The sequence below is a fragment of the Exophiala oligosperma genome (genome assembly GCF_000835515.1).
Source record: "Exophiala oligosperma strain CBS 72588 unplaced genomic scaffold supercont1.6, whole genome shotgun sequence".
NCBI classification, from domain to species: Eukaryota; Fungi; Ascomycota; class Eurotiomycetes; order Chaetothyriales; family Herpotrichiellaceae; genus Exophiala; species Exophiala oligosperma.
In genome coordinates this window covers 206,088-233,122 of record NW_015622823.1, presented here as the reverse complement: position 1 = coordinate 233,122, position 27,035 = coordinate 206,088, and the positions used below count along the sequence as shown (strand labels likewise).

At 50.0% G+C, this 27,035-nt stretch overlaps 9 protein-coding genes across 11 annotated transcripts; 5 read left to right on the top strand and 4 right to left on the bottom strand.

Moving 5' to 3' along the window:
• Positions 1–167: 167 nt before the first annotated feature.
• PV06_06557 (uncharacterized protein) lies at positions 168–1,362 on the top strand. Its single transcript, XM_016407691.1, has 2 exons — positions 168–557; positions 684–1,362. Exons 1-2 carry the CDS (start codon positions 440–442, stop codon positions 986–988), a joined length of 423 nt encoding a protein of 140 aa, XP_016261171.1. The 5' UTR covers positions 168–439; the 3' UTR covers positions 989–1,362.
• A 377-nt stretch (positions 1,363–1,739) lies between these two features.
• Positions 1,740–3,006, top strand: PV06_06556 (uncharacterized protein). Its single transcript, XM_016407690.1, has one exon. The coding sequence runs from the start codon at positions 1,954–1,956 to the stop codon at positions 2,809–2,811; it is 858 nt and encodes a 285-aa protein (XP_016261170.1). The 5' UTR covers positions 1,740–1,953; the 3' UTR covers positions 2,812–3,006.
• Positions 3,007–3,074: 68 nt separating this feature from the next.
• Positions 3,075–11,001, bottom strand: PV06_06555 (uncharacterized protein). Its single transcript, XM_016407689.1, has one exon. The coding sequence runs from the start codon at positions 10,926–10,928 to the stop codon at positions 3,129–3,131; it is 7,800 nt and encodes a 2,599-aa protein (XP_016261169.1). The 5' UTR covers positions 10,929–11,001; the 3' UTR covers positions 3,075–3,128.
• A 180-nt stretch (positions 11,002–11,181) lies between these two features.
• PV06_06554 (uncharacterized protein) lies at positions 11,182–13,335 on the top strand. The gene is made up of 2 exons (XM_016407688.1): positions 11,182–11,446; positions 11,499–13,335. Exons 1-2 carry the CDS (start codon positions 11,430–11,432, stop codon positions 13,162–13,164), a joined length of 1,683 nt encoding a protein of 560 aa, XP_016261168.1. The 5' UTR covers positions 11,182–11,429; the 3' UTR covers positions 13,165–13,335.
• A 990-nt stretch (positions 13,336–14,325) lies between these two features.
• PV06_06553 (uncharacterized protein) lies at positions 14,326–17,819 on the top strand. Its single transcript, XM_016407687.1, has 3 exons — positions 14,326–15,863; positions 15,936–16,112; positions 16,170–17,819. The coding sequence occupies exons 1-3, from the start codon at positions 14,842–14,844 to the stop codon at positions 17,509–17,511; spliced, it is 2,541 nt and encodes an 846-aa protein (XP_016261167.1). The 5' UTR covers positions 14,326–14,841; the 3' UTR covers positions 17,512–17,819.
• PV06_06552 lies at positions 17,768–19,988 on the bottom strand (the record flags this gene model as incomplete). 3 transcript variants are annotated; one of them, XM_016407684.1, is made up of 6 exons in its annotated part: positions 19,625–19,988; positions 19,463–19,573; positions 19,320–19,406; positions 18,769–19,266; positions 18,101–18,676; positions 17,909–17,965 (listed from the first exon to the last, which is right to left on the bottom strand). In XM_016407684.1, exons 1-6 carry the CDS (start codon positions 19,820–19,822, stop codon positions 17,909–17,911), a joined length of 1,527 nt encoding a protein of 508 aa, XP_016261164.1. In that variant the 5' UTR covers positions 19,823–19,988. The 3 variants fall into 3 exon arrangements, with proteins under 3 accessions (XP_016261166.1, XP_016261165.1, XP_016261164.1); XM_016407686.1 differs by having other exon boundaries at positions 17,768–17,965; positions 19,320–19,573; XM_016407685.1 differs by having other exon boundaries at positions 17,768–17,965; positions 19,320–19,988.
• Positions 19,989–20,215: 227 nt separating this feature from the next.
• On the top strand, positions 20,216–22,918 carry PV06_06551 (uncharacterized protein; the record flags this gene model as incomplete). Its single annotated transcript, XM_016407683.1, has 1 exon — positions 20,216–22,918. One exon carries the CDS (start codon positions 20,216–20,218, stop codon positions 22,775–22,777), a length of 2,562 nt encoding a protein of 853 aa, XP_016261163.1. The 3' UTR covers positions 22,778–22,918.
• Positions 22,919–23,346: 428 nt separating this feature from the next.
• Positions 23,347–25,151, bottom strand: PV06_06550 (uncharacterized protein). Its single transcript, XM_016407682.1, has 2 exons — positions 25,083–25,151; positions 23,347–25,032 (listed from the first exon to the last, which is right to left on the bottom strand). Exons 1-2 carry the CDS (start codon positions 25,132–25,134, stop codon positions 23,399–23,401), a joined length of 1,686 nt encoding a protein of 561 aa, XP_016261162.1. The 5' UTR covers positions 25,135–25,151; the 3' UTR covers positions 23,347–23,398.
• A 425-nt stretch (positions 25,152–25,576) lies between these two features.
• Positions 25,577–26,842, bottom strand: PV06_06549 (uncharacterized protein). The gene has a single exon (XM_016407681.1). It carries the CDS (start codon positions 26,674–26,676, stop codon positions 26,023–26,025), a length of 654 nt encoding a protein of 217 aa, XP_016261161.1. The 5' UTR covers positions 26,677–26,842; the 3' UTR covers positions 25,577–26,022.
• Between the last annotated feature and the right edge of the window lie 193 nt (positions 26,843–27,035).

Sequence of the window (27,035 nt, the reverse complement as noted above, 5' to 3'; positions counted from 1 at the left end):
TGATGGATTATGTGGTGGTCTTTGATGGTTCATGTTGGGGACTTTGGACCCTTGATGAATCGTCCCTCAAGCCAGCGCCACACTTTGAAGTAACACAAACGACGTCATTCTCCAACAAAAACCCTGGCAAGGATACGAGTACGAGGACATCTCGCTCCGTCCACACCCAATTATCTCATTGTTTCTTGTTTCTTGGTCTTGCCAGGTTTTCATTACTCGAACTCATCCCTGTAAGCTGTGACGGCATGGCGAAAAGATGATGTCTTTTTTTTTGGTCCTTGATGTTTCACTACCTAGGTTATTAATACTTGAAAAAGATTGACCGACATCAGTTGACCATAACAAGTACAAGTGACACACGCACACACAACCCCGGGCTTCACTGAATGACTGTTCTGGTTCATACCTGAACTTTTTTTTGTGGAATTGTTTCAAGCAGATGACTGATAATTCAGAAAACAAGATCAAAATGACTGATAATTCTGAAAACACTTCTCCTCCTCAACAAGAACAACGACAAGAACAAGAACAAAACGAAGGTCAACAACAAGAAAAAGGTTTGTGTTTTTTGTGTATTCCTCACTCCTGCGCACGATGTTTCATTTCCCCTTATTTTCCTTTTTCCTTTTTGGCTGTTGAGTTCAAGTAAATACAAAACTCTCACTGAGATCTTGTCGTCTTAGAAGCATGGTACTCGAAGCCGGAATCCCTAGGTAATTCCGCGGGCGACAAGATTGAAAGTGCCTTGTCACCCGTCGGCAAACACGCCGGTCCCGTGTTGGAAAAGGCCGGCGGTCCTGTCGGTGGCATCGTCGACCCCATCGTCGGCGGCGTCATGCGGTCCGGCAAAGGTTGGGGGGACCAGATGGGCGTCGGGTTCGGGAACGAAGGTGGTGGCCCGGCGAAACAGCAAGAGGCGGAACAGGAAAACCTCAAAAAGGGCCTGGGTGGGAATGAACAAAACGCGGAGAACCCTTTGGGGTTGTAAAAAGAGGCCTAGGCCGCCGGTACGAAATGAAACGAACGAGGATGAGAAGGTGAAAGTGATGACGACGACGACGATGATGATAAGGATGAAAGAATATGAACGAGGACGAAAACTGGGATGCGTAAGTGTACGGAATATATATATGTATATCATGTTTTGGTATATCGGGTACGAGTACAGAGTATGACGGATCTTTGAGTATGAAGAAGGAAAGGAAGGGGGAAAGGAGATGAGAAGTATGGCACGATTCAATCAAGGGCGATAGTGTCTATTGTATTCCAGGGTCAGGAATACTTGGGAGTGAGGCTACTTTTAGCTCACATTTTGTTTTGTACTATATATTGATATTGATATTGATATTGATATTGATATTGATGTTCATGTTCATGTTGATAGTAAAGAGTAAGTGTTTCCGTCCGTGGTCATCAAGTGTGACCAGTGTGAAAGATGATCATTTTGACTCCAAGCGAGACGCGAGACCAAACTGGAACAAATCTTCCTCCAACAGTCCTGATGTTGGAGGGGACGAGGCTATCCATCAATCATTACTTACTTCCTATATTGGATGATCGCAATAGCCGAGGTTTAAAAACTACTCACGAAATACCTTATACGGACGTTACTCCGTAGTCCCCTATCCGAAACATCGTTGGACATGATCCGCGGTGAGGAGAAACAATGACAATCCTACTACTCCGTAAGAGTTTTACCATATATATATATATATATAGGTGGTTACTCCCTACTGAAGAAAGTTTACTCCGCGGTCCAGGCTGCAAGTACAATTTCATCCTCACGAGCAAGATCAACCTCACGTTCCCCTGGTACCTGAATCTACCCACGTACTTGTACCTACCGACTCCCACCGATACACCCCAACAAACGCACATCACACTCTCCAAAGGGAATCCGGTATTTTCTTGAGAAGTGAGAACGTCGCGCTTTCGCTGCCTTGATCGACCACCATGGAATATTATTTCCCCAAACCCCCGCGAGGGCTCAAGGACAAAGTTGCGATCGTCACCGGCGCGGGGGCCGCAGGTGACGACGGGGTCGGCAACGGTCGAGCCGCCGCGATCTTGATGGCCGACGACGGTTGTGCCGTGGTCTGTGTCGACCGCGATTTGGGTTTGGCCCGACGCACGGTTGAGATGATTGAAGCTGAAGGGGCCGGGAGAGCCATGGCCTTGAGCGCCGACGTTTCCGTCGAGTCCGACTGTAAACGTATAGTCGATGAGACCGTCAAGGCATACGGTAGGCTCGACATTTTACTCAACGGTGTGGGGATCGGCGGCACACCGGGGACCGCAGAGACCGCGGACATGACGTCTTGGACGAAATCCATGGAGGTCAACGTGTCCAGTATGGTGATGATGGCGAAATATTCGGTTCCCGCCATGGCGAAGAACGACCCCGGTCGGCAGGGCTACCGGGGCAGCATCGTCAACATGGCGAGCGTGGCGGGTATCAAGGGTGGTACCCCCCACTTGCTCTACCCGACGAGCAAAGGTGCCGTGGTCAACATGACCAGAGCGATGGCGGTACACCACGCCCCCCAAGGCATCCGGGTCAACTGCGTCTGTCCGGGAATGGTCTACACTCCGATGATGTACGCCGGAGGAATGACGGAAGAGGCCCGGGCGGCGAGGAAAAACAGAAGCCTCTTGAAGACAGAAGGGAACGGCTGGGACGTCGGCATGGCTGTCAGGTTCCTCGCCAGTCCCGAATCAAGATGGATGACGGGCGTCATCCTACCCGTCGACGCCGGTGCCACTTGTGCCGTGGGGACGGACCTCCCGGCGACGGCCAGTGTCAATGGGTGATTCTGAATCACAGTTCACCACGAGCATCTCCTACACGAGTACTCCGGGAGTCTTTGCGGGAAATGAACTGATCAGCAGACCCAAAGTCAATGGCGGAAAAGGAGATATCTCGGAAGAATCCATTTGAGTCCGGGCATGAGCATGAGCAGGAATAGGGACAGGAAGGCATATTCGTTCACGAGCATTAGGTCAGGATAATGAAATCGAAACTTGCGCCGACGCTATACAATCTTCTTTTCAAGAAAACAAACAAAAAAGCTTTTGCCAATCTTATTTGCAACAATATCTCATTACACAACCGACAAGACATCATCACATCACGTTCCAGTCTCTCGTCGTCTAGATTGATGAGCCCTACCGATTTCCTTCTTACGTTCCTTCTTCCTATCACTCTTTCGCTTCTTATACTGCGCAGCCCTCTCGGGCTCAGCTACCCGCTCGATCCTTCTCTTTGTCCTTCGTTCTTCTCTTCTCTTGCGCATCGTTCGACTGACCTCGGTCAATGTCTTGACATATTCACCATCTCCAAGTTTATTCTGTACTTTGTCCATCACCTCGTGAGATAGCTCAATTAGTTGTTGATAGGTGGACGAAAATGACGGGTCGGCGGACCGTGGTTGAATCGTGTTGGGATCGGTCAAGTGCTGAAGAGGCACCAGAATATTGTGTGCTTGTGAACTCAGATTGGCGCTCGACAAGGCCGGGATCAGAGTGGAGAGAAGAACCAAAGACAATTTCTTTGGTAGGAACGCCGCCGAAGTCAGAGAAGTCGCCTCGATCCTCAAGATACGTGTCACTTGATCCAAAAGGTATTGAAACCCCGGAATCTTCTTCGTCCGAGTCGGTCGTTCATCCTCGGATTCGACACCGTCCTGCATTGCTTCATCTTCATCATCGACAGATTTGTCGGCAACCTCCATGGTCAAACCATTGACATTCATGCATTGCCCGAGAAACAAGAGTATCTGCACTGCTTGAGAACTGAGGTCTTCGTTCCCCTCAGAACGTCGGAGGATTCTGACACTGGCCTTTAGAACCTCGAGGAAGGTTTCGCGGTCAAGGCGTAGACCGTGATCACAGGTCAGTGGTAGCTTTGAATGGTCTGCTTCAAGACAATGTCGGAAGAAATCACAGACCAACCCAGCAGAAGTGCTTTGAACCCAGGCATGTGGATGACTTAGCGACTTCCATACAGGCACCCACAGTTTTGTCTGTTTTTGGTTGAGTACCACGTCTGGACGTGATTCGACAAGCTTCGACCACAAGAGTAGAGCCTGGAACAATGACTCCCATTCATCACCGTCGTTATCCGTTGCAGACTGCTGCAGCAGTCCAGCAAGATTATCACGTAGACCAGTAATCTCCCCATCATCGAGCCCAACTCCCGAGCCTAAAAGAATGTTATAGGCCTGCATACTGACCTTTTGCAAGGCCATATTCTCATTTTGTTCGATCCACGCCCGTAGAGGTCCGAGAAATTCCCGCAGATGAGCATTATCAGCTGAACGAAACATTTGTCCAAGCAAAGCCCCTGCCAGATCCCGACAACCTTTATTCTCATCATTGGCCATTCGAAGGAGTACGGGGACGAAGAATGTGGAATTCAGGTCTTGCGCAGCTTCTCCCTTTGTCTTTGCGATGAGAGTGTTGATGGCTTCCAGAACAGATTGCCTACCCTCAGGATATTCATATTCCAAGTTCTTCATCATAAACTTCTGCTGCTTCGACCATCGTGAGGAGCTCTGTGGGTACTCAATCAAAAAGTGGACGTAGACACCCCTTGCTGTATCTCGTGCCCCTTTGCCTTGATTGGTGACCATCATGATACCAATCTTATCGACCACCTCATATATCTCGGGGATTTGAACTTTCCGGGCCATTACCGCTCTTATAAAGTTGAATGTTACACCTTGTCGGTCTGGCTCTTCGATATCGGGAGTGATTCGATGAAGGAGCTCGGCAATGTCAATATCTCGGACTTTGACCTGCTTTCGTTCGCGAAGCACCGTAGCTACAAGCTTTAGGGCAGCTTGAGCGGCCTCTTCGTTAGTGTCCGTGGAGTTCTTGACGACTTTGACGGCCTCCATCACGTACAACGGGCCATTCTGATCAAGTTCCGGCATCGGTAATTTGATGATAGCGGACAGCAGCCGCATGGCAGAGATCTTGACATCTTCCTGGGCTTCGATCAGAGCATCACCAATCACAGGAAGGAACCCGTGGACGTTTTCGACAGTAAGCACTTCGTCATGCTTCTGGAGAACGGACCGAACGAGGTCTAGAGCAAAGCGGGCCATCTTGTACAATAACGGGGAAGTTTGGCTGTTGACCGTTTTGTGCGCCGAAGTCATCTTAATGAGATATCTCTGTCGACTCTGCTCTTCCACAGTTGGTTGTCGAACCTTAACGGTCTCCTTCTCTTTGTATATGGCTTGAATCAGCTGATATGCGAATACCAACAAATCCCGCTTGCTGGCCCCGGGGTTTTGTGAGACGCCCGCTCCAACCCTTCGCAAAAGTTCGTCGACTTGCCTCACTTGCTTCGTTGTTAGAGATCCTAGTAGAAGGGTCTGAATTGGTGATACCAAATTTGACAACGATTGAACACTGATGGATTTGGACAATAATTCCATAGAATCATAGCTTTTGTTGCTTTTGACCTCCTTCATACTGCTCACATAGTCTTGATTGTCCTTCTCCTGTCCGACTGTACCAAATGTGTCGTCCATTATCACCGCCACCAGATCCTGGACACAATAGTCGAGATCTCCGAGCTGAATGTTTGGCGTAAGTGTCACGAGAATAGCATGGAGAGTAAACGACAAAACATGAAGCTGGTATCCTCGAGTCAGCGCGTTGCGAAGCTCCTTCAAGACAAATTGTAAACTTGACGGGCCCAGGAGCATGACAGTCTGGCACAAAGTATTTCGTGCAGTGTCTCGTGATTCTTGTGTACGACTTCTCAAAATATGTGCGATATCCAGAATGATGGGTGCAGCCAGGAGTTGGATTTCTTCTTCTGGCAGCATCATAATCAACTTAATGGTAGTGACTGCGACTGGAATACGGAAACTGATTTCGGCCTCATCTTTGTAATGCACCAGTTCTGCAAATTTAGGAATGAAATGTTTTCGTAGTTCGTTCTCGATTGTCTGGCTTGAAGGGAGTGATGTGGAGAGGTACGGAGTAGGATCCGTCTGATCGTCCGATTGGTGACTTCTTGCTGCTGATAGCGCCTCTGCCGCATGACTGAGAAGTCGGCTGGCAACTTTTTCGTTGCTCTCACCTGCAGTGATGTCGTTTTTGTATTTGTGCAATAAGACCTTGAAGTGCTTCCAATCAATCCACTGGAGTAGTGTACCCATTGCAGCTATACTCTGACCTTTAGTGCTTTGAGCCGATTCGTCGCTTCCAGAGTCATATACAAACATCTCTAATAATGGAATGAAAACTTCAGCGACATTGCGCGGACTTATAGCTCCTTTCTCCACCTCAGAAAGAAGACGTCGAATAGCTCGTAATCGGCGATGCTGTTGAATGTGAAGAATATTGGAGAAAAATGACGCTTCTTCATCATTCCCAACGAGAAGAGGCCTCAAATTCTCCAGATCTGGATCTCCTTGTGCGTATTGAACCATCAACCCATACAGCGAAACGCAGTCGGCTCTAACGAGCTCGGATTCAGATCTGACTCCCTTTTTGACTGATGGAAGGACAACATGTGTGGCCAGCTTTGTCATTTCTGTTCTTTGGCTTCCGCAAGCTTTGATTATCAGCTGCTTTAGACAACTCAAAGCATTAGACCGAATTGAAAACTCGTCGACTGTTCTGACAAAGAATAGGAGGTTGTGTATGATCGGAAGCCAGCACTTTGCGCTATTCTTCTCGGGCTCGAGTTGATTAACTGCTTGGAAAGCCTCGAGTCGCTTATCGAAATCAATATCTTCGAGACGGTCAGTTGCCACCGCATTCATGTCCCGGCATAGCTGTGCTGAAAGCACGAGGTCTGAATCAAGTGTGGATAGCCTGTCCATGACTTGACATAGAATTTGGCGGTTTGCTTCGTCCTTGAAATAATTGAAAAGGGAAGACACCAGGTCAAGGACACTCGAACCGAATTGTTCGTCTTGGAAGGCATCTACTGTCTCAAGGAAAGATTGAATTGACTTCAGAAGTTGGCTTTTGACGTTCGGTGGTAGTCGACGTGCAGAATCTCTCAATAAAGCTGCCAGCAGGCTAAGCGTGGCTTGCTTCGACTCTGGGGATCTAGCAAACCGGGCGATTTTAGGAAGGACCGAAGTTATGGCGACAAGGATCTCCTTGGGCGGCGTGTTCTCCAAGAGAGACACCAGCGCAGTCAAAAGTCCGTCCGCTTCCACTTCGAGGATTTCAGAAGCTTGATCCGACAATGTAGATTTATCCTCAAGGATGTTTGCCCATGGTAGAACGATATTTTCGAGGATGAAAACTTTCACCTCATTTTGTGTGGCAGAAGAAGAGAGAGCCTTCCACAGAACGCTTGGAACAGTGTTATCGTATTGTCGGAGGAAGCTAATCATGTTCGGAACCTGGGACCATACAGCAAACAATCGTAATAAACCAGAAATTCCCTGACTTGTCTCTGAGGCAAAAACTTCGAGACGAGGGGTGATTGCATGTGCGAACAGGGTTGGTAGATATTGAGACCAAGGAATGTCGGAACAGTCGCGAGAAAGCAATACCAGAGATTGAAACCCTACCCGCCTTATATTTCTCGACAGAGCGGAAGATGAAGTCGTAGCTTTGGCCAGAGTCGAGGCCCTAATAACGCAGAACACAACTGCGTCCACTACCTGTCGGCCGTAAGGAGCAAATCTGGTTTGCAAAGTTTCCAACATTGACAGTAGTAGGCGAAGAAAACCGTATTGTTGGTCTTCCGGAAGCAGGATGTCTTCGTAGAGACTATCGGGTCGGTCGGGCAGTATCTTCACATCCCTTAACTTGCCCAGGGCGACGTCCAGAAACCTCGTGACTTCAGACTCTTGCATACGAAATAGTACGCGGATGATAGCTTTCCTTCTCGCTTCTTGTGAGCCCACAGTGCCAGCCCTCCCAACAATGATGCCGAAAATCAGCCGCAGAAAGACTGGAAGAACCACAGCACGATCCTCAGACCTGATAGCACCTTCGCCTTCGGAGGCATCTAACATGGTGCCCAACTCGGTGGTAGTTGACTTATCTTCGGCGATTTGATATAACAAGGTCTCATACCGGGTCAAGGAAGGCTGTTTCCACGTTAAAACCGCTTGAAGAGCCAGCTTCCTTACGTCGAGATTGCCATTGCCGAGGAGTTCGAGCAACTTTTCGTAGACTTCCGATGATCTGAATAATACTTTGGGGTTCATGAACTTGCTGAAAAGCGTCAACAGAGCTTTACGATCAGACAAAGACCATTCGTTATCGTCCACCTCTGGACCAAGTGTGTTTGATGAGGTCGACGTATCGGAGCCCGACTTTTGTTGAGCTTGCTCACGGGTCATTGGAGCAGAGAGGAACACCGGGACAAGTAAACGCGATCGGCGTTCCGCCGACGCAGGAATTGATGACAGGATCTGGAGCGCCAAAGTTCGTCCATTTTCCGGACTACTCGTATGGCCGATGCTGTGCTCTGCTTCAACCAGCTCGAAAAATCGGTCTTTTGAAGAGGAGAAATCTTGAAGTGTTTTCTGACATAGTCCCTCCAAGGTCGAGAGGTCTGCAGACTCAAAAGCAGAATATGTTGTTTTTGGCTGTGGCTGAACATGGCGCTGGACAAGTGATAGATGCGTCGGTGCCTGTAGCCACTGGATGGTGATGTTGACCACGGCTTCTTCGACTGGACTGACCTCGACAATTTGTGCCAGCACATTGCAGACTTCCTGCCTGGTCTGGTCGTGATAACTTGCTACGAGACCAAGGCAGAAGTACGGTATCAGGTTTTCCAATGACGAATTTGATGCAATCTTCTTTTGACGTTGAGGAAGTCGTCGGAGGAACATTGCTATCTTGCGCGCTTCGGAGGGCAAATAGGGAGTTCGAAGTATGTCTTGCATCAAGTCCACCGTTTCTGAGAGCCATTCATCGCTTCCTGAAGTCTTCATGTGCGAGAGTAAAGACAGACTTCCAACCTTGAGCTTTTTAGAAGGGCTTAACAGGTTCTCAAGTAGCACATAACGGATGCTGTCGAAATGTGTCTCTGGAAGATTATTTCCCATATGGACGCTTTCGAAAAGTCGGCGTGTGGCAGCCACAAACGCAGAAAGGCGAAAAAGTTCCGGAGATGTCGTCTGAACGAGTGAGAGAAGGTCGGTTCTCCGTATATTATCGTTCGGTACGAGGTCGAGATAACTATTCAGGCCAGAACCAAGAACAACACGGCGGCGAAGGTCAAGTAGACCACTGTGCTCCTGCAACGCATGGACAACAGCTTTCTCAAAACCATCAACTAACGCTTCAACTTGTCGTGGCTCTCGAGGAGGTCGGGTGTTGCTTAAGGAGTAGATCTGTCCCACCAATTGCTGCGCACCCGTATCGCTTCCTTCAGTCTTGTCGGCGCTGAGTGACCCGATGAGCGCATCAACCAGTCCACGAGGACAGTCGATAGCTAGCGAGCCTGGTTTGCGATTGAGAGTCATTCCACCATGATTTAGGTGCTGCAATAGATAGTGTGTACTCATCTGATCGGCAGACCAATGATCGATAAGGTACTGCTGAAGTCGTGGGAGTACCAGATCTGGGAATCTGTCAGTCCCTAGTTCTGCGCAAACTGTACAAAACGTAAAGAATTGCGCAGGTACTAGACGATGTTCTAGAAGCGCCAAAATCTTCTGAGACTGAGGGAGTAATTGATCCATGGGTGCGAACGTGAGAATTTCAGCGGAAACCGCAAGTATTGTCTGAGCCACCTGAAGTCGAAGATCAGGTTCTTCTTCAGAAATATTGGATTCGTCAAGGAACTTCATTGCCGCCTGAGCGATGCCAGAGTATGCTTGTATTGCGTCCTTCCAGGAAGAAGAGATCCTAGAGCCTTTCCGGGTGCCCAAGATAACTGTGAGCAGCCTCAATCCAAACAGTATTTGTGCCGACTCTGAGGAGATTGTGCATTGTCGAACCATGTCAAGGGTGACACCAACGACCGGATAAAAGCCAGCGCTGTCGGTATCGTGGATAAGAGCAACAAGGACGCCTTCAACGATCGAGCGGGTTTCTTGCTGCTCACACATAGGCCTGGACACTGCCAACAAGCATTGCAGAAGCGAGTCGGCGCTAGAGTGTAAAGCCCCATCGATTCCTTTCGCGCTTTCAGCACAAAGGCTCATGACACCAACTTGATAAGATACGGAAGCCACAGGTCCAACGTTGCTTCTTGCGAATAGATGCTGTAGAGCCAAGGTCAGGGGTGATTTCTTCTTTGGGTACATGACAGCTGCCTTCCTCAGGAGGAACGCGAGAGATTCGGCGCTGAAGCGGACAATATATTCTTTCTTGGATGACAGATATGGGATCATGATGTCGAGCAGAGGCCGAAGGTCCTGGACCAGTAACCTCGAAAGATACTTGAACATCCAGGCCAAGCAAGTAAAGCACCACTCGATCACATCAGCACTGTCGTGAGAAGCAGCGACCTGGGCGACCAATGTGACCATTCTTGAGAAATAATGTTCAAATCTCTGCCCGAGATCATGTGCAAGATGTGCAGCGAGACTCAGAAGGGGCTCCAGCGCCAAGGCATCCTTCTTCTCAACATGTTGGAGGAGCAACTCGAAGACGGCATCTGCATGGTGTAACAACTGAGGGAGATTTTCGCAAAGAGGGCTCGTTTTATTGAGGAAACCCGTGAACGTTTGCGACAGATTCAATTCAGCCCATTCTTCCAGCGCAGATCGGAAGTAACTCTGGGTCAAGTCCGTCTCATCATTTGTAGGCTTTCTTCTTTCCACCTTATGAACCGGATCAATCTTCAGTCTCGAGATGCGCCTCGTGAAAGGTTCGTATCGGTGTAGGTTTGTCAAGTCGGTAGTTTTCTTCGGTTTTCGAGACTGACGGGCACCCTGCCCAGGTGATATGGGCGCCATATTAGTATGTGTCACCGACAACATAACTTTGTCATCATGTATTCGCACAGCCAGTGTGTATCAGGCCGTCTATGCGGAATGCATATGAAAACGTCCGCAGATTCAATGTCGAGAAAATTATGTTGGAGGCAACTTCGAGATGGAAATTTCCCCGCACATGACTTTTGCACGAAGGTATTCAAATGGTGTGCCGTACTTGTATTACTGCGGAGCATTTTCGTAGAAATGAAATTTGCAGACTCGATCGCAAAGCCAGAAATACCTCATCATACGGTACATTCATTTCACGAAATATATTCAAGAGTATCTTCCTTAGACAGGATCAACATTAGTAGGGGCCTACATGTTTTGCCGCCTCACCTGGACATAACGGATCTTTCGGCCACACTTAGACTCGGCTCGCCTACGCTAAAGTCAATGTGAATATTTTTGATATCAAACTGATCTCCCTTCAATATTTAATATTCAGTTACCGAGCCTCATGTCTCCCTCAATTTGAAAAAAAAGTCAGAAAAGTCTCTCACCATGGGTTCAGCAAAGATGTAAGTTCTAAGCCTCTTTCCTGGTATTCAATCTTCTAACCAGATCTACTAGTCTCGTGGTCGGCAGCGTCGGTGGACAGCTGAAAAAGGCGTTCGAAAAGATCTCGAAGCTGCAAACCAAGCAGAATTTCAATCTCGCAATAATCGTCGGTGATGTGTTTTCGGGCAGCGATGGCGAAGCTGTTGTCGACGATTTGCAAGCATTATTCTCTGGTCAAATCAATGTGCCTTTACCAACATATTTCACCGTGGGCGATTCGGCTTTTCCAGAGGCAGTCAAAGAAAAGCTAGAAGCCGACGAGGATCTGTGCTCAAATCTGTTTTACCTTGGGCGCAAAGGCACCATGACGACGGCTGAAGGAATCAAGATTGTCGCCTTAGGAGGCCGACTCGTGCACAATGATTCAGCAGCTAACCAGAAGCTCGGAAAGTGTGATGCACTGTATCTCGATACCGATGCACGAGGCCTTCATGGTGCGCATTCAGCTCACATTCTGGTCACGAATCAATGGCCGGCCACCATTACGAACGGTTCGAGAATTGAATGCCCTGCAATGCTTGACAGAGAGTCAGGCTCAAGATCGATCTCAAATCTCTGTCAATCCCTGAAGCCATGGTATCACTTCTCGAGCAGTCCAGAGGCCGTCTACGAGCGAGAACCCTTCAAACACATAATAGACTACAGCTCTTTCGAGGATGCACCAGTCACGAGATTCAAGAGCCTTCCCAGCGTGTCTGCGCCAACCAAAGAATGGATGACGGCGTTCTCGCTAGACACTTCGCGCCCACCACCAACAGTGGAACCTCCCCTCGAGTCGCCCTTCATGCGGGCATCACCCCCAAGAAAACGCCAGAATATGGACGACTCCGAGTCATACAATCGATACTCTGCAGACGGATACGACGGTCGACGATCGAAACGTTCTCGCCGAGATCGAGCAAAGGACCCAAACGATTGTTTCATGTGTCTCAACAAGACCGGCGCAAAGACTCATCTGGTAGTCTCCTTGGCTGATGAGAGCATGGTAACGGCCTCACGGGGACCTCTTCCTTTGCCATCGACATTCCCACAACTCTCATTCTCTGGCCATGTCATGATCGTTCCGTATTACCACGCCGCCGATGAAATGGCACAGGGCAAAAGGGCACCAGAAGAGTTGTCAGGCGAGTTTGCCGAGATGAACAAATTCCGGAAAGCTCTGTCGGAGATGATTGGATCGAAGAGTCAGGGACAACTTGGTGCCGTCTGTTGGGAAGTCAACCGTACCGGAATCCGTCACCACCACTGGCAACTCCTGGCTTGCCAGGCCGAGCCGATCAAGAAAGGCTTGGTGGACGCGGCGTTCAAAGTCTCGGCTGAAAAGCACGAATATCCTACATTCCAAACGTGTGAGCCCGACAGTCAGCTTCCGGTTCGAGCTGATTATTTCCGGGTCTGGACTTGGGTGACTGACCCAGTAGAGATGGCTGATCACACCAATGGCAACAGCGACAAAGTGGTCGGTGTCTCCAAGTCGATGTATTTCTCTCTACCATCCGACCAGAAGTTTAACATCTGGTTTGGCAGGGAGGTGATGGCTGGACTCTTGAAACTCGAGAATAGGGTGAACTGGATGGATGCCCTGCTACGGAAGGATGGCAGTGAGCAAGCAGCAGAAGAGGATGATGCGCAAGGTTTGCGAGAAGACTTTGAGGAATTCGACTTTGCTATGAAGTAATATCCTTCGAGGGTGTGATGTTGTATGTAGCTGGTGGCTCCTCAGGGTCAGCGGACGGCGAGATGCCTTGAAAAAAGTCTGCAGGGCAGAGCATTATGCATAACGTGGCTGCAAGTGCCAACGAGATAGCTACATACATTGCGAATAATGACAGACACCCTTGGTAAAGAACTCTGGTGCTCCTGGACGATAACGCGCGCTCAGCACCCGCATTTGCTTTTTTGTAAGAACTCTCGGCTTCAGGGGACGCAATGATCATCACGACTATGAGCGCAATGCCCCTGTGTTGCACATCAGACTTACATCGAGCTCTCAGCTCTCTTACTTCGGCTGGTCCCTATCGTTTCCAATACGGTTCGCGACCCTCTTCGTACCCGGGTTGCTTTTCAATTGTAAAGGCAAGGTGGACTGAGGGCACTATACGCGTCTAACGAGCGTGAGAGCGTGTAGAATCCGTCAAAGCAGCACACTATCAGCATTGGAAACAGTATGGCAGTCGACCGGGGTTTGTAGATCATTATTGTCAAGGCCGAGCAATGAGGATCAGATTCACGTAGATATCTTGCATATGTCCTTCTCGTAATCGATAACGCCTGATTAGTTCACCTCAGTCAAGTCTCAAGTCCAGCACTATTGTTATTTTTGTCAACACCGACCGTAGTGTATAACGCGCGTTCTGGCCCGTCGATGTCAGAGGCCCAAAGCGGTTTAGAAAGCGGGCCGAACCCCTGAAAATCCACCGATTCTCTACACAACCCATCAGTGCCTACGAGAAGACCTGGATTTCTGGCACCTCGCAGCTGATCTTGGGGTTTGCTAGGGGTCCCAAAACAGCAGTGGTGGGTTCAGTCATCTTCTTGACCTGTTATAGGAGCAGAAAAACAACCTTGCTATCCGTTCCACGGTGAATCCTGCATGGATACTGCAAAGGCTGGTGAGGCCGAAAACCCAGAAGTTCCAGAGCTATGACGGCACAGCACCGACCAGCCCAATTTCACTGACTGCAAGAAAAAACCACCCGTTGCACGCTGCTCAGACCACTTCCGAAGGAATAGGGTTATCCTGACTGGCCGTCACTGATTCTCCTCGGTCTTTGCGCCACCTCTCCATGAGAGAAATTGTTATCGATAATGCTGCTACCCAGCAACGTAAAGAGATGATGATTTGACGCAGATATCGCAGTTTCCAGTTCGGATGCGCTCACGAGACACGATGATTTGTCGCGCTGAGGGCGGGAATGCATCCCATCGTTGCTAATAGTCCAGTCTCACCTTTGTGTCGACACCAGCATTGACATGGGTGCCGAGCTGTCATACTGGCGTTCACCCACCACGCGAACGCGCTGTTGGGGATGACGCTTTTCTCGTTTGGTCAAAGGGGCCTGTCTGTGACGGTCAGTCTGGGGATTTGTAGACCAAGTCATGCGATGGTCAAAGACATTCAAAACTGCCCGCGTCGTCGCGACCACCAACCTCCTCCAAGTCTACGCAGGTACAGTAGTAGTACGGCCCTTGAGGAAAATCTTTTCCTCTGCCACTCTTTTACAAAAATTCCTCGTCTCTCATTTACGGTGTCTTGGGCAGACATCTCTTAAAAAAGCAACCTGACCATTCCTTTCTCTTTCAAAGCATTCTTACATTTTTAGTACTTTTCGAGTCAAGTGAGAGTCAGTCCAAGATGCGGATCTCGAGGGTGTCGGGCCTAATACTGGCTCTGGGATTGAGCGCAAATGTTTCCGCAGAGAACTGGAACGAACCCGCCGCCGTTAATCCTATCAATCGACGAGCCACTGAGACTTTTCACGTCGAAAGGATCTCTCCTGCGACGGCTACAGTCACACAAACAGAAACCACAACTGTGTGGAAGGAGACGACCAAGACCGTATACCATTCGACCGTCTTCGTTGGCCCTGGCTTCTGCGCCACAACCACAGTAACGGTCGATGGCTCCGGCCGACCATTCCCTCCTATTGTTTTTGCTCCGACACAGACGGCAGCTTCGCCGACAGGATCATATGCCGTTGACCCTATAGGCACGGTGACGGATGCGCCTCAAGCGTCCTCTATCGTTGTCGATCCTGCGAACACCAATGGGGATTCTCTGGGCCCAATTACGCGTACACACACAAGCATCGTCGAGAGCACTATTGGAACTGATGGCGATGTCTTCACCTGGACGGGAGAAGCGCCGTCATCTACCGCTACGAAGCCAGCACCGACCTATACAAACTTTCCCAACGGCTCCTTCCCAGAACCTGGCTCGCCAGCTTCCAATGTTTCCGCGCCCAACGGTCCCATAACGGGGGGTTCTCAGTGCAACTCCGCGGCCGACCGAAGCATATGGTGCAACGGTTTGAGCATCAACGACGACACCTCAACCAAGGACGTTTCAACCGGCAATACGTGCTCTTATGAATTCACCATCACAAATACCACCATGGACTTTGACGGCAGTGGACCAAAAATGGCATTCGCGATCAACGGTCAAGTTCCCGGTCCTCTGATCGAATGTAACTGGGGCGACCTCCTCGTGGTGACAGTTCACAATCAACTCACCGCCAACTCGACGTCTATACACTGGCACGGTCTCTGGCAACGCGGCACCAATGACCAAGATGGTGTTCCGGGCATCACCGAGTGTGGCATGGCTCCTGGCACTTCGCGAACGTACACCATGCAACTCAGGCAATATGGCACCGGGTAAGTTGAATCAGCCAGTCTTCTATGTGTAATTTCGGGCTTCTCAGACCTTACTAACTTATACTTTTGCAGCTGGTACCACGCTCACACAATGACTCAATACGCTGACGGTGTTCGAGGTCCCATGGTCATCCACGGCCCTGCAACGTCCAACTATGACATTGACATGGGTACCGTCATGATTGACGATACGTTCCTGGACACCGCAGCTCAACAAAACGAACTGATCAGTCACGTCGGACCGTCCGGGTATGTTTCGTTTTCCAATAGTCATGTTTTGTTGTACCGTGTCTAATAGTTTCTTAGAACGCAAAATTACCTCCTCAACGGTAAAAACACCATGCCTGACCTATCTGCCGGCCAACACGCGCTCTGGAAAGTCCAATCCGGCAAGAAGCATCTCTTCCGACTCATCAACTCGGCCGCGCAAAACATGTGGTCGGTACACTTGGACGATCACAAAATGACCGTCATGGCCATCGACTACGTCCCCATCGTCCCCTACGAGACCGAGTGGCTCAACATCGGTATCGGCCAACGGTATGATGTCGTGGTGGAAATGAATCAACCCGCGGCGGGCTACTTTTTCCGCGCCGTCACTCAGACAGGATGCCCCAGTAGTTCCGTCAATACCGGGCTCGGAGCCGCCAATGGTATCATCTTGTACGACGACGTCGACCCTATCTTACCCACGTCCACGTACGGCGACAAGACGGGCGCAGACTTTGCCACCTGTCTCGACGAGCCCATTGCGTCTTTGGTTCCATTTGTCAAGAAATCGGCGGGGTCCTCCAGCGCCTTTGCGGCCACCGTGTCGACCTTGCCGGCCGGTAACGTAGCACGGATCGCTTCGAGTCAAGGAGGCAACGTTTTCAGATGGTACATTAACAGCAACGCCATCAACGTGAATTACACACAACCCACGCTCGAGACGCTATATGAGTATGGTATTGGCAGCGGCAACAACGGTAGTGCCCCCATCGCCAATGGCACCGACACCACCAACGGCACGACGACGACGAATGGGACCTCAACAGCGGTCGACCCATCCCAGTTGATCTCCAATTCCATCACTCTGACGGCCCAAAACCAATGGGTTTACTTTGTCATCCAAAACCAATTTTTTGCAGCCCACCCGATGCACTTGCACGGCCACGACTTTTCGATCTTGGGCCAGGGTTCGACAACCTGGACGTCGGATTTGGTCTCGACTTTGAACTTTGAAAACCCTCCTCGTCGAGACACAGCCATGCTGATCGGGTCTGAAGGACCCAATAAGGCTTCGGGTTACACCGTCATTGGGTTTGAGACCGACAATCCGGGAGCATGGCTCATGCACTGTCACATCGTGTGGCACGTCGACGGAGGTTTGGCCCTGCAGTGGATCGAGAGACCGGCCGAGATCAAACCTTACGCCGCGTCCGACCAGTTCCAGAGCGAGTGCGACAGTTTGAGTGACTGGCAACGGTCGAATCCTCTTGGGATTCCCGCGTCGTGGCAGTCAGGTCTGAGGAGGAAGAGGAGGGCCGTCTTTGACGTGGTTCGCCGCGGCAACAGCCTCTCTGAATCCTCGGGGCCTGGTCTGTTACCGTCCAACTTTAGACGGAGAATAGGTGACGGATTCAGACATCGACATGGCCATCTTTGATCTCTTACCATATTTATTTGTTGTGCGGGTTTGGGGGGCTTTTCCGCAAAGGGGATGTTTATTGGGCGGCACGCAGCATCCTGCCAGATTTTTTTGTCTTATGTGAGCGTATAATTTTTTTCTTGATTTCATTGTATCAGTACCGAGTACTTAGGGGAGTGTGTACGGTCTCAGGACTTTACGGTTTATGGGTCATGGGTAGGAAAGAGGAAGAAGAAAATGAGAACGAGTACGAACATGAACATGAAACAACAATATCAGATTTCAGTTAAACAGGTAACCATCTATCAACCATCATCCATGTTTTATCTTCACTAGTTCCGGCCAACACTACAACGTTGGGCCATTTTCCAATATATAATCAGAATGACTCGCGGCGAGGAAAAACTGGTCGAGATTATCGACGAAGTCGCCAGCGTATTGTGGCAGGATGCATAGGTCGCGAGAACATGGACTTTTTCAACATACAAGTCAGCAAAGATGGACATGGCGAGCAACAAACCACCAGGAGATTTCCAAGTCACTGCTGGTACACTAGCGCCACACATAATACGAGCAAGAACCGGAAAAAAGGCGAGGAATGACTTACAGAGTAGTCGGTCTCTGGGACAGGTGCTTTCGGGTCAACTTGTTCCCACTGCAACAATCGCACCAGCGTCGCAAGGATGGCCCCTAACTGGGCGTATGCAAAGGTTTCCCCCACGCAACGATGTCGACCGGCACCGAACGGGAGGTAAGGGCTATGTGCGGCTTTGGAAGAGACGGCGCCGTAGCCGTAATCAACCGTGTCATTCGAGTCTTGATCGTCTTGTTGATCGCCTCCCGCAGGCCTGTCCCATCGATGCGGATTCCAGTCCATGGCGTTGGGGAAGAATTCGTCGCATCGTGAGGGAACTCCTGGTGCAGCAAGGAGGATATGACCTGCCGGAACGACAACGTCTGTGTCCGGAATCTGCATTGGCTGCTGTACCTTTCGCATGATCGAGTGGATGGGACTGTGTAGGCGGAGCGTTTCTTTGATGACGTTGTTGTGAAGGGTGAGCTGTTGCAATGTATCGTAGGTCAGTTCTCCTCCATCGCCCAATACGACACGTTGCTCTTGATAGAGCCCTTCGATCAGATGGGGGCGATGTGCCAGATGCAACATGACCCAGGTCCCTGAAGCCTAAGCAATTCGACAGCAATCCGAAGAAGTATCAGCAAGGGCTAATTTTAACTGCAAGGCCATCGCCCGCATAACGTTATGGCATGCCTTACCGCGGTATTGTGTTGTCCCCCCATCAAGAGGGCTATCATGAGATTTGCCATCTCTTCGTCCGAGATCAAGGTGCCGTCCTTGTACCGAGCGCCCAGCAGCGCCCAAAGCATATCATGGCTGCCGGTTTTGTTGCCTTCTAATCTTCGTTTCTTGATGATGTCCATGTATAGCCCGGCCATGACTTTCTGGGCATGATCTCGTCGCCGATTGATAGGGATCGGCAGCCACGGAAGCATGAAATTGATCGGTGCGAAACCGTCGTCCAAATGCCGATAGTACGTCGCAAACTGTGCATCGAAAGAGTCTCTGACTTCTTTGCCTTGCAGGGAGCCAGCAGCAGTGTAGAGGGATATCTCTGAGAATACCGAAGAAATATCACAAACGCCCCCTTGCTTGCTGTTAAAGACGGCATTGGTCTTGATGAAATTGTTGACCTCGTTGACAAATTCAGGGACATATGCGCGTAGATTCCCACTTGAGAAGCCTTCTTTCAGAAGCTATAGGTTGAAGGTCATTACTACCAGTACACTGACAGAAGTGGCCAACATACTCTCTTCTGATCCATGAATCGAGCATTATCTACGTCGTAGACAACGCCACGGCCAAATACAGGTACAGTCAAGGGACCATAGACTTCCTGATGGGAGTCAGAAACCTTGGCCATGTCAACTTGTAACTCCTGACAGTACGAACCTCAGCATTGAGGTCTTTGAGTTTGCCATTGAGAATGAAGTTGTTGCCTTTGGCTCCCAAGAAAACGGTGACTCTCATTCCAAGAAGCCCAAAGGTGAAACAGTCGCCATACTGCCGCGAGTGTCAGTACATATTTCCATCACTTAAAGCGTACATGGCGACCTTTTCTCGGCACTTGAAGAAGAAATTGTACGGGTCTTTGCCGTAGTCAACTGTACTACCAAGCCATGGAAGCCAGTGCCAGACTACCGGTGGTCTGTGACGGTTTCGGTCTAGGAGTTGCTTCAAGACTGTGGTCAAGACCGCGACTGAAATCAGTGAGACCAACGTGGTCAAGAGGCGAATGAAGGCCTCCGTCATTTGCAGAGGGCAGTCGTCGGTCTGCTGGGCTCGGACAATTGATATGCTACTCGAGCCTGGGAGCTCTTATAGACGTGCCCGAAGTGATCTATGCTGCAGTATCCATCACAGCCACGCTGACATCTCGTCCTGGTGTGAGGCTCACTTATAGAGAAGTCCTGCGTGGTGGTCGTGCTGATACTTGTTAAGATCCTCGAGCGACCATCATCAATTGTCATTCTGCGAATCAGGTGACCCCGCGACGCGTTTCATCATTACGGGCGCGCATTTACTCGGCACGCGTCGCCTTCAGTACTCGCCTTAAATAGTCAATCCATCAGTACTGAATCTAGATAGCATCCGGCCCTTGTCTACAGAAAAGGTCAGAGACTCATATAATTTTCACTATGAGCTATGTCCGAAGAATCTTGGGTCATTACGAGCACGAAGCGGAAAGCCAAGTCAGTCACTCCTGCACCACGAAAGCGCCCGCGATGCCATGACATTGAGACAATAGGCATCAGGAATACAACTAGCCAGCAGACACTTACCCAAGTGCAGTGGGTGACTCCGGTCTCAACTAGTTTCGAGCAAGATGATTCACTTCAAGAGATGCCACTAGCACGCACTGCACGTGCAAGGAAGCCCAAGAAACGCAATTCCACATTGACGCAGATGGACTTTTTCAGCTTCCCACCTCCCGACCATGATGATTTTGACGATGAAATGATGCTCCCGAATCAGCAACACGAACTCACTCTCCCGCAATTCGACGGTCCTTACGAAAGCCCGAGACGTCCGAGGAAACGCAAGCCACACCAACCCACTACTACACGGTCAGCGAAACGGAAGAGCACCGCACCTACATTACATAGTCAAGAGTACATACCGAGTAGGAAGAGGGGAAACCAGCCTGGAGTGGAAAATGGACAATCTGTGACACCGAGACGAGTTTCGAGCAGGATTGCCTCCAAGCAGGGACTGCCATCAGATGCGGCTGAAAACCTAGAGTACTTTCAACGGGCTCTGGGTGTCCCAGAAGACTCCCGTAAGGATCCAATTATCCGGACAACACCATGTTCACTTGAGATAAAAGAATCAGTCGACGAAGGAGAAGTTATCACCAACGACACCAAAACTGGTCAAACTCAGGCTTTACGGACGCCGAAGAAGTCTAGAACCGTCATTCTATCAAGCCAGTCGCCAGAGAGCCTACCACCAAGTACGCGAAGAAGTACAACAAACACCTCTTCCATCATCGGTAGGCAGTCGTTGCGAACACCGCTGGCAGAGCGCTCATTGAACTCTCTGCTGTCTCCATCGAGAGGCTTGACTGGAAAGTTACTTGATACCGCCAAACACTCCCCAGGCAAAAGAAAAGTCGTGGTTCTTAAGCTGCCCAAGCGCAAGCCAGCTCAATCAAGCGCGCGGATTGATGACTCCGAGGCTGGCTTATGGTCCATTCCATCTTCGTCGCCCCAACTACGACAGCCGCAGGTCGATGACCCACAAGAAGAGCAATCCACTACGCCCTCTTTATCAGAGGTTGAGAATCGAAATATAGAGCCAGAAATTCCTGCCACAAGTCAAGCCCACGCGATACTGTCGAGCCCCCCCGATGCACTCACTCAGGACAGTCTTCCAGATCTTGCCGACATAGTGGGCAGAAGGGGCCCAATTAGGGACGAAGCACAAACAATATCTCCCTTACAGGCAGCCAAAATTAGCGAAGAATCACCCACATTAGTCCGAGATTTCGCGATTGCTCCGACACGCACAGGTCGAGAAACCTCCAAGTTGAAGAGTGCTATAGATTCAGACATTCAAAATGACGGGACATTGAACGAAGGAGCTGATGCATCGGGAGGAGATCTACATGCAGACGAAGTGGTTTTTGGTTCTCCGATTGCCAATGATACGCAATTCAACATTAACCTGGAGGACCGTATCTGTTCTCCCTCTCGACAGTCACGGACGCCTGTAGGATTCGCAGAAACGAGAGGGATGACACTGTCGAATTCTTCGCCTACACCCCGTGGCCGCTCAAGCATTCATTCCACGAAAATTCAATCCCAAGACGACGAGTTGCCACCTCAAACACCACTTCCCTATCCCACATTAGTGGAGTCGCCATACAAAAGGACTCCAGAAGTACAAGGCAATCACGAAGAAGGCAATAAGGAAGTCAATTTGCCGACGCCAGCTCTCATGCACCATTCAAGTACTGTTGTCTCAACTACAAAGGTACCACTAAATGATACGTTACAGCACTCTTCCTCTTCACCTCTTTGGTCTGCACGAGCCATTACGCAGAAGTCGATCCACCCTGCATCGATTCCGCATCCTTCTCAGATGTCAACCCAAGAAGCCACACAAGCCTCTCCAAACATGTTCTCATATCCGCAACGGCATGAAACAGACATAACACAGAGACCGGATCAATTTACCATCAAGGATTCGAGCTCCTTTCGGGTTCCACTCAGTCAACTGCCTCAGCACGTGGGGAAGAGTCAATCACAGTACCATACAGGGTCAGGTATCAATGAAGTCTTTGATTCCGAGGATGAGGAAGATCTTGATTTGGACCCGTCCTCGCTGCCATCTCCACCCAAGAAGACTGCGACTGGCGATCAAGGGTCGGTGCCTCGACAAGGGAGGATCGACACACTTGAAGAAGATAATTACAATAACCATACCGGCTCACAGAACGTATCACAAAAGCAAGACCTTGGCGTGGCAGACACAACCCCAATTCGGTCTTCACAGGCCATCTCCATTCCGTCGTCACCGAGCCCAATTCCATTGCAGCGGAAATACTCCCCGATTGTGGGCTTTAACAACGACACGCAATCAAACTTTACACAGAATGGTCATGTTACCGCGGCTTACATTCACCGACAACGTGAGGCCGGCAACATTCCGAAGTGGTATGTTCCTCAACCCTACCAAGTTCCAGGGTACACGAGGAGGGAGTAGTCCAGTAGTGCCTGATGATGTAAGAATTCACTCTGGGGAAGGGAGAAGAGGTACCTTTGAAAGGAAACTTGTCGTAGAGATGCACCTGGAAAGGAAACAATAGAGAATAAGTTCCACAGCTGTAAATGACATCAATGAGCCATTGAATGACCCATCAATGAAGATTTTTTCCCCTTGAAAAGTATTATTTTTCATTTGATTTAAATGTTGAGCAATCGACATAAACGCAGAGGTACCCTCCATTGCAAAACGCACACGGCTGTGAGTAACTGCCTAGTATTTTTGGTCGTTATTACTGTCCTTGATGGAGTCTGGGTGCTCGTCATCCTCACCGTTCCCTTCTTGAAAAAAGAAAATATCTCTTGACGAGGTACCCAAGAGTTGTATTTGTCGGTTACCTACCCACCGAGGTATCGATACTCGGGAATGGCACGACAGGTTCGGAGGATTACTTTGGCGACAAGTTTGGAAAGAAGCCTCGTGCGTGATGCAGGAGATGGGTCTGCGTGAATACCCATCGCCTCCGACGTTGGCATTTTTGTTTTCTGACTATATACACCTCGGAGTATTGCTGTGGTACGGTCACCATTGACCCACCTAGGTAACTGACATTTTGTAGTCTCAACTCCTAAACAACCTGAGTGCTTCAACCTCGGCGGAACCGTCCTCGTCGTCATCACTCTGCCCATCTCCACGATCGGCGGCGGCCTCGTCCAGGGCCCCCCTGTTGCCGAACAGGCTGGCGAAAAACTCGGTCCTCGCCGCGTCTTCCCACGTGCTTCGGTCCTCTGGGGCCATGAAATTCTCCAGCTTCTCATGGACCGTGTACCGCACCTTTCGGCCCTTGGAGGCCTTTGTCTCGACCACCTTGTTCTTGTTCTTGTCCGATTTGAGTTTCGCGGGCAACAGCAACGGCTCTCCTGCGGCAGTGCCGGTCGCGTCCGCGTTCGCATTCGCGTTTCGTGAAGTGATCAGGTCGCGAAGGAGGGCTTGGTAAAAGGTACCGTCGTCGAACGTGCCCGGTGCCGGCGCGGACGAGGCGACCAGCTTCGACGCTTCGGACGTGAGGTAAGTGTCGAGGACGCTCGTGAAGCGCGATTGCGACGGCCGTTGCTGCTTGCCGAGTAATTTCGACCGTGGAGCAGTGTCGATGGCCGGTTGGGTTTTGGCGTGCCATTTGTCCAACGTGCTTCGACGCAGAGGATGGACTGCGGTTTCGAGATCCCGGGTGTGGTTCCAGAGTTCCGCTAGAGACGTGGACCGGGTCGCGTCGAGTGGTCTCTTGCGTGATTTTGTAGACCCACCATCTTGCGCAGATAGGATGGTACAGCGGATCGAGTCGATCGTCGACCAGAGCGACAAAGCTGCTTCTTCGGCCTTTTGAGCCGCGGCCTTGACTTGATCATCGGAAAGAGCAGCACCGTCGAGGTCGTTGGTCGCCGTGACCCCCCTTTGCAGTTTGATGCGGGCGTCGAGGAGGCGGTCGAATGTCTGTCGTTGTTTCTTGACCGCGTGGCCCTTTTTCACGTCCGCGTTGGCGCCCGCGGAGAGGGTCGATGCAAGACCCGCGGTGGAAGAAGAGAGGACGTGCCGTAGAGCTTTCCGGGCAGCATTTTGTGGTGTATCTTCGGATGATATTGAAGACGAATCATCCCTGTCGTCGTCGTCGTCGTCATCGTCATCGTCATCGTCATCATCCTCTACTTCGTCGCTCTGGTCCATGTCGAGGTCCGAGTCTTCTTCTGGCAAGTCTTTTGACAGTTCCGAGTCTTCGTCTTCGTCATTGTCGTCGCCTGACTCGCCCTCTGCCGTCGGAGCCAGGCGGTTCCTCTTGCTGCCTCGAAACGTAAAGTTCTTAAATCTCTCAACATCACTTTCACCCAATGCTTCATCGCTATCGATTTCAGAGTCTTCGTCGACGTCTGAACCCATATTCCCATCGGCGAGTATGTCTGATGCGTCATCGTCGCTCAGGTTGTCCTTTGGTTTCGCAAAAGGATCTTCTTCTTTATCGTCCTCATCCTCGGGCGCAAATGGATCGTCTTCATCTTCGTCTTCATTTTCCAAGTCTTTGCGACTGACTGCGACGCCGCCATATTTTGCTCCCAGGCGGACCTGTTCCGGTTCTCGGAGTGTGCTCTTTCCCACAGTTTCATAATGTTCTCGACCATTCTCGCCATCTACTGGCTCTTCGGCTTCGGAGTCATCATCATCGTCGTCTGCGCGGCGAAAAGAATCGTCTTCTGGGTCAAAGTCTGGTTGTATGTTAGCCGATGTAACAGAGCCAAACTGATTTAGAACAAACCTTTTCTCCTGGTCAATTCCAATTCTCTTGCTCGCTCCTTGAGGCTCACCATCTTGACTTGGAGTACCGTACTGCAAAAAGTACTTCAAATGGTGAACATGTCTCTACTCTCCAAAATTATTTTTCGAGGTTCAGACTTTCGCAACTATTGGCATCCGATGTTTAGCCGTTGCGGTCCACTTGCCACCCATCCAATACTTTTGTCTGGTTATATTTTATCAACGGCTAAATATCGTACAATCCAGCCGCACAGGCTTGGTTTTCAAACTACGGCTGAATGGTCTAGTAGTATGATTCTTGCTTTGGGTACTTGATTGAACTTGATTGCAAGAGGTCCTGGGTTCGATTGTATGGATTTTTCTCCTCCGCACAACTACAACAGTTAACTAACAAATCGATTAGCCCAGTTCAGCCCTTAGAGTTTTCTTTTTGTATTTTACTTTTTTTCCCCAATTTTCGATGTATCACAGCCGAAAATAAAGATCAAAAAATATCTGCATTTCTTTTCATACGGATCTGTGTTTCTCACCATTGATAGAGAAACCTTCGTACAGAAATTGGTGTAAAATTACTTCTGTTCACTTTCATCGCCCCTAATATTACCATGATTGATCGAATCCGATTCCTCTCGGCTCCTATATGGTCTTCGAGCCGAGTGGTCTTCCCCTGTCTGCTTCATACTCGTATCAATCGAAGCGCTATTCCGGCAATTTGTCCAGTTCCTGAACACGGCGCGGAGAATTCGGCTTGGAGCCAGCGTCGTCCGTGGCTCGTGAAGATTCATGGTGGGAAGATCTTTGAACTTTTGCGCAGCAGTCGCCTTTCTTTTGACAGTCGGCGTTACGACAAGTATCGTGTCTTATCAGTATGTTTTCCAGCTTTGCAGACGCACAGGTGAGCAAAAAGGCTGGCTGATGTCTTCGTCGTCCAACGGGGATTGTCACCACTTTTCATTGATGAACCCAGGAACAAGGCTCTCAAGGTAGGGTGGAGTTCTAGGCTCAGCATCTGCATCCATACTCGCATTTACGCCGGGAGGGTAGAAGTTTCGACATTTCACACAGATTGTCCATCCCGAAGTCGCAGCGTTGTGTCGGAGTCTAGCGAGTTGCGACTTTAACTCGGCAAGTTCATTTTCCACTTTGCGGGCTTCAACTTTTCGCTTCTCTCTGAAAGCATGTTGCGCTTTACGGTTCTGCTCCCTTCGACGGTGCCTCCGGTCTTTTTCGGATAGCATGCCTGGGACAAGCACTCCTTGAAGTGGGGTATTTTCAGCGGAATGTGAACTGTGCAGAGTATAAGTTGTGCTTGGTGCAGGGCTGGGCATTTCTTCCGGCATGATGTATGCGTCCGACAATTGGTGGCTCGAGGAAATAACGTCGGAAGAATCGCTTTCGATAATGCTTGATGCTCGACGAATGTGTTCTGCTTGGGCACTTTGGTCTTGAAGCAAATCTAGAAAGAAGTCCACAACACGGTTGGAGTCGTTGTCTGGATACGTCGAGGGAAGAAACGACCAATCGGAATACTGGGTCATCAGATTGCTTTGATAAAAATCAGAAGTGAGATCTGCAGAGGTCTGCATTGTCGACATGTCCTTGAGGCCGAGTATCAAAGGTAAAAAGGTAGTCGAGTCTGCGTGGTTTAAGTGTTCAACAATAGTCAAGCTCTCTGTCAGTAAGGCAAATGTGGTGTGTCTTTGAACTGCGATGCACTCCTTTGGGGGAGAAACCCGAAGAGACTTATACCTCTCGACATACCTTCTATCAGTGTCCATTCCGCATGTATTTCTAAAGGCTGATTAACCGATGGCTGGATCGATACTTGCTTTTGCATCGACCTCCCCTCCGGAGTGTTGGTGACGCAAAGGGCTTGCAGGACATCCAGCCGAGTCCGGGGTAGATGGGTATGAACCCCCATGTGTTTTCCGGACGATCCTAATTGCTCCCCCAC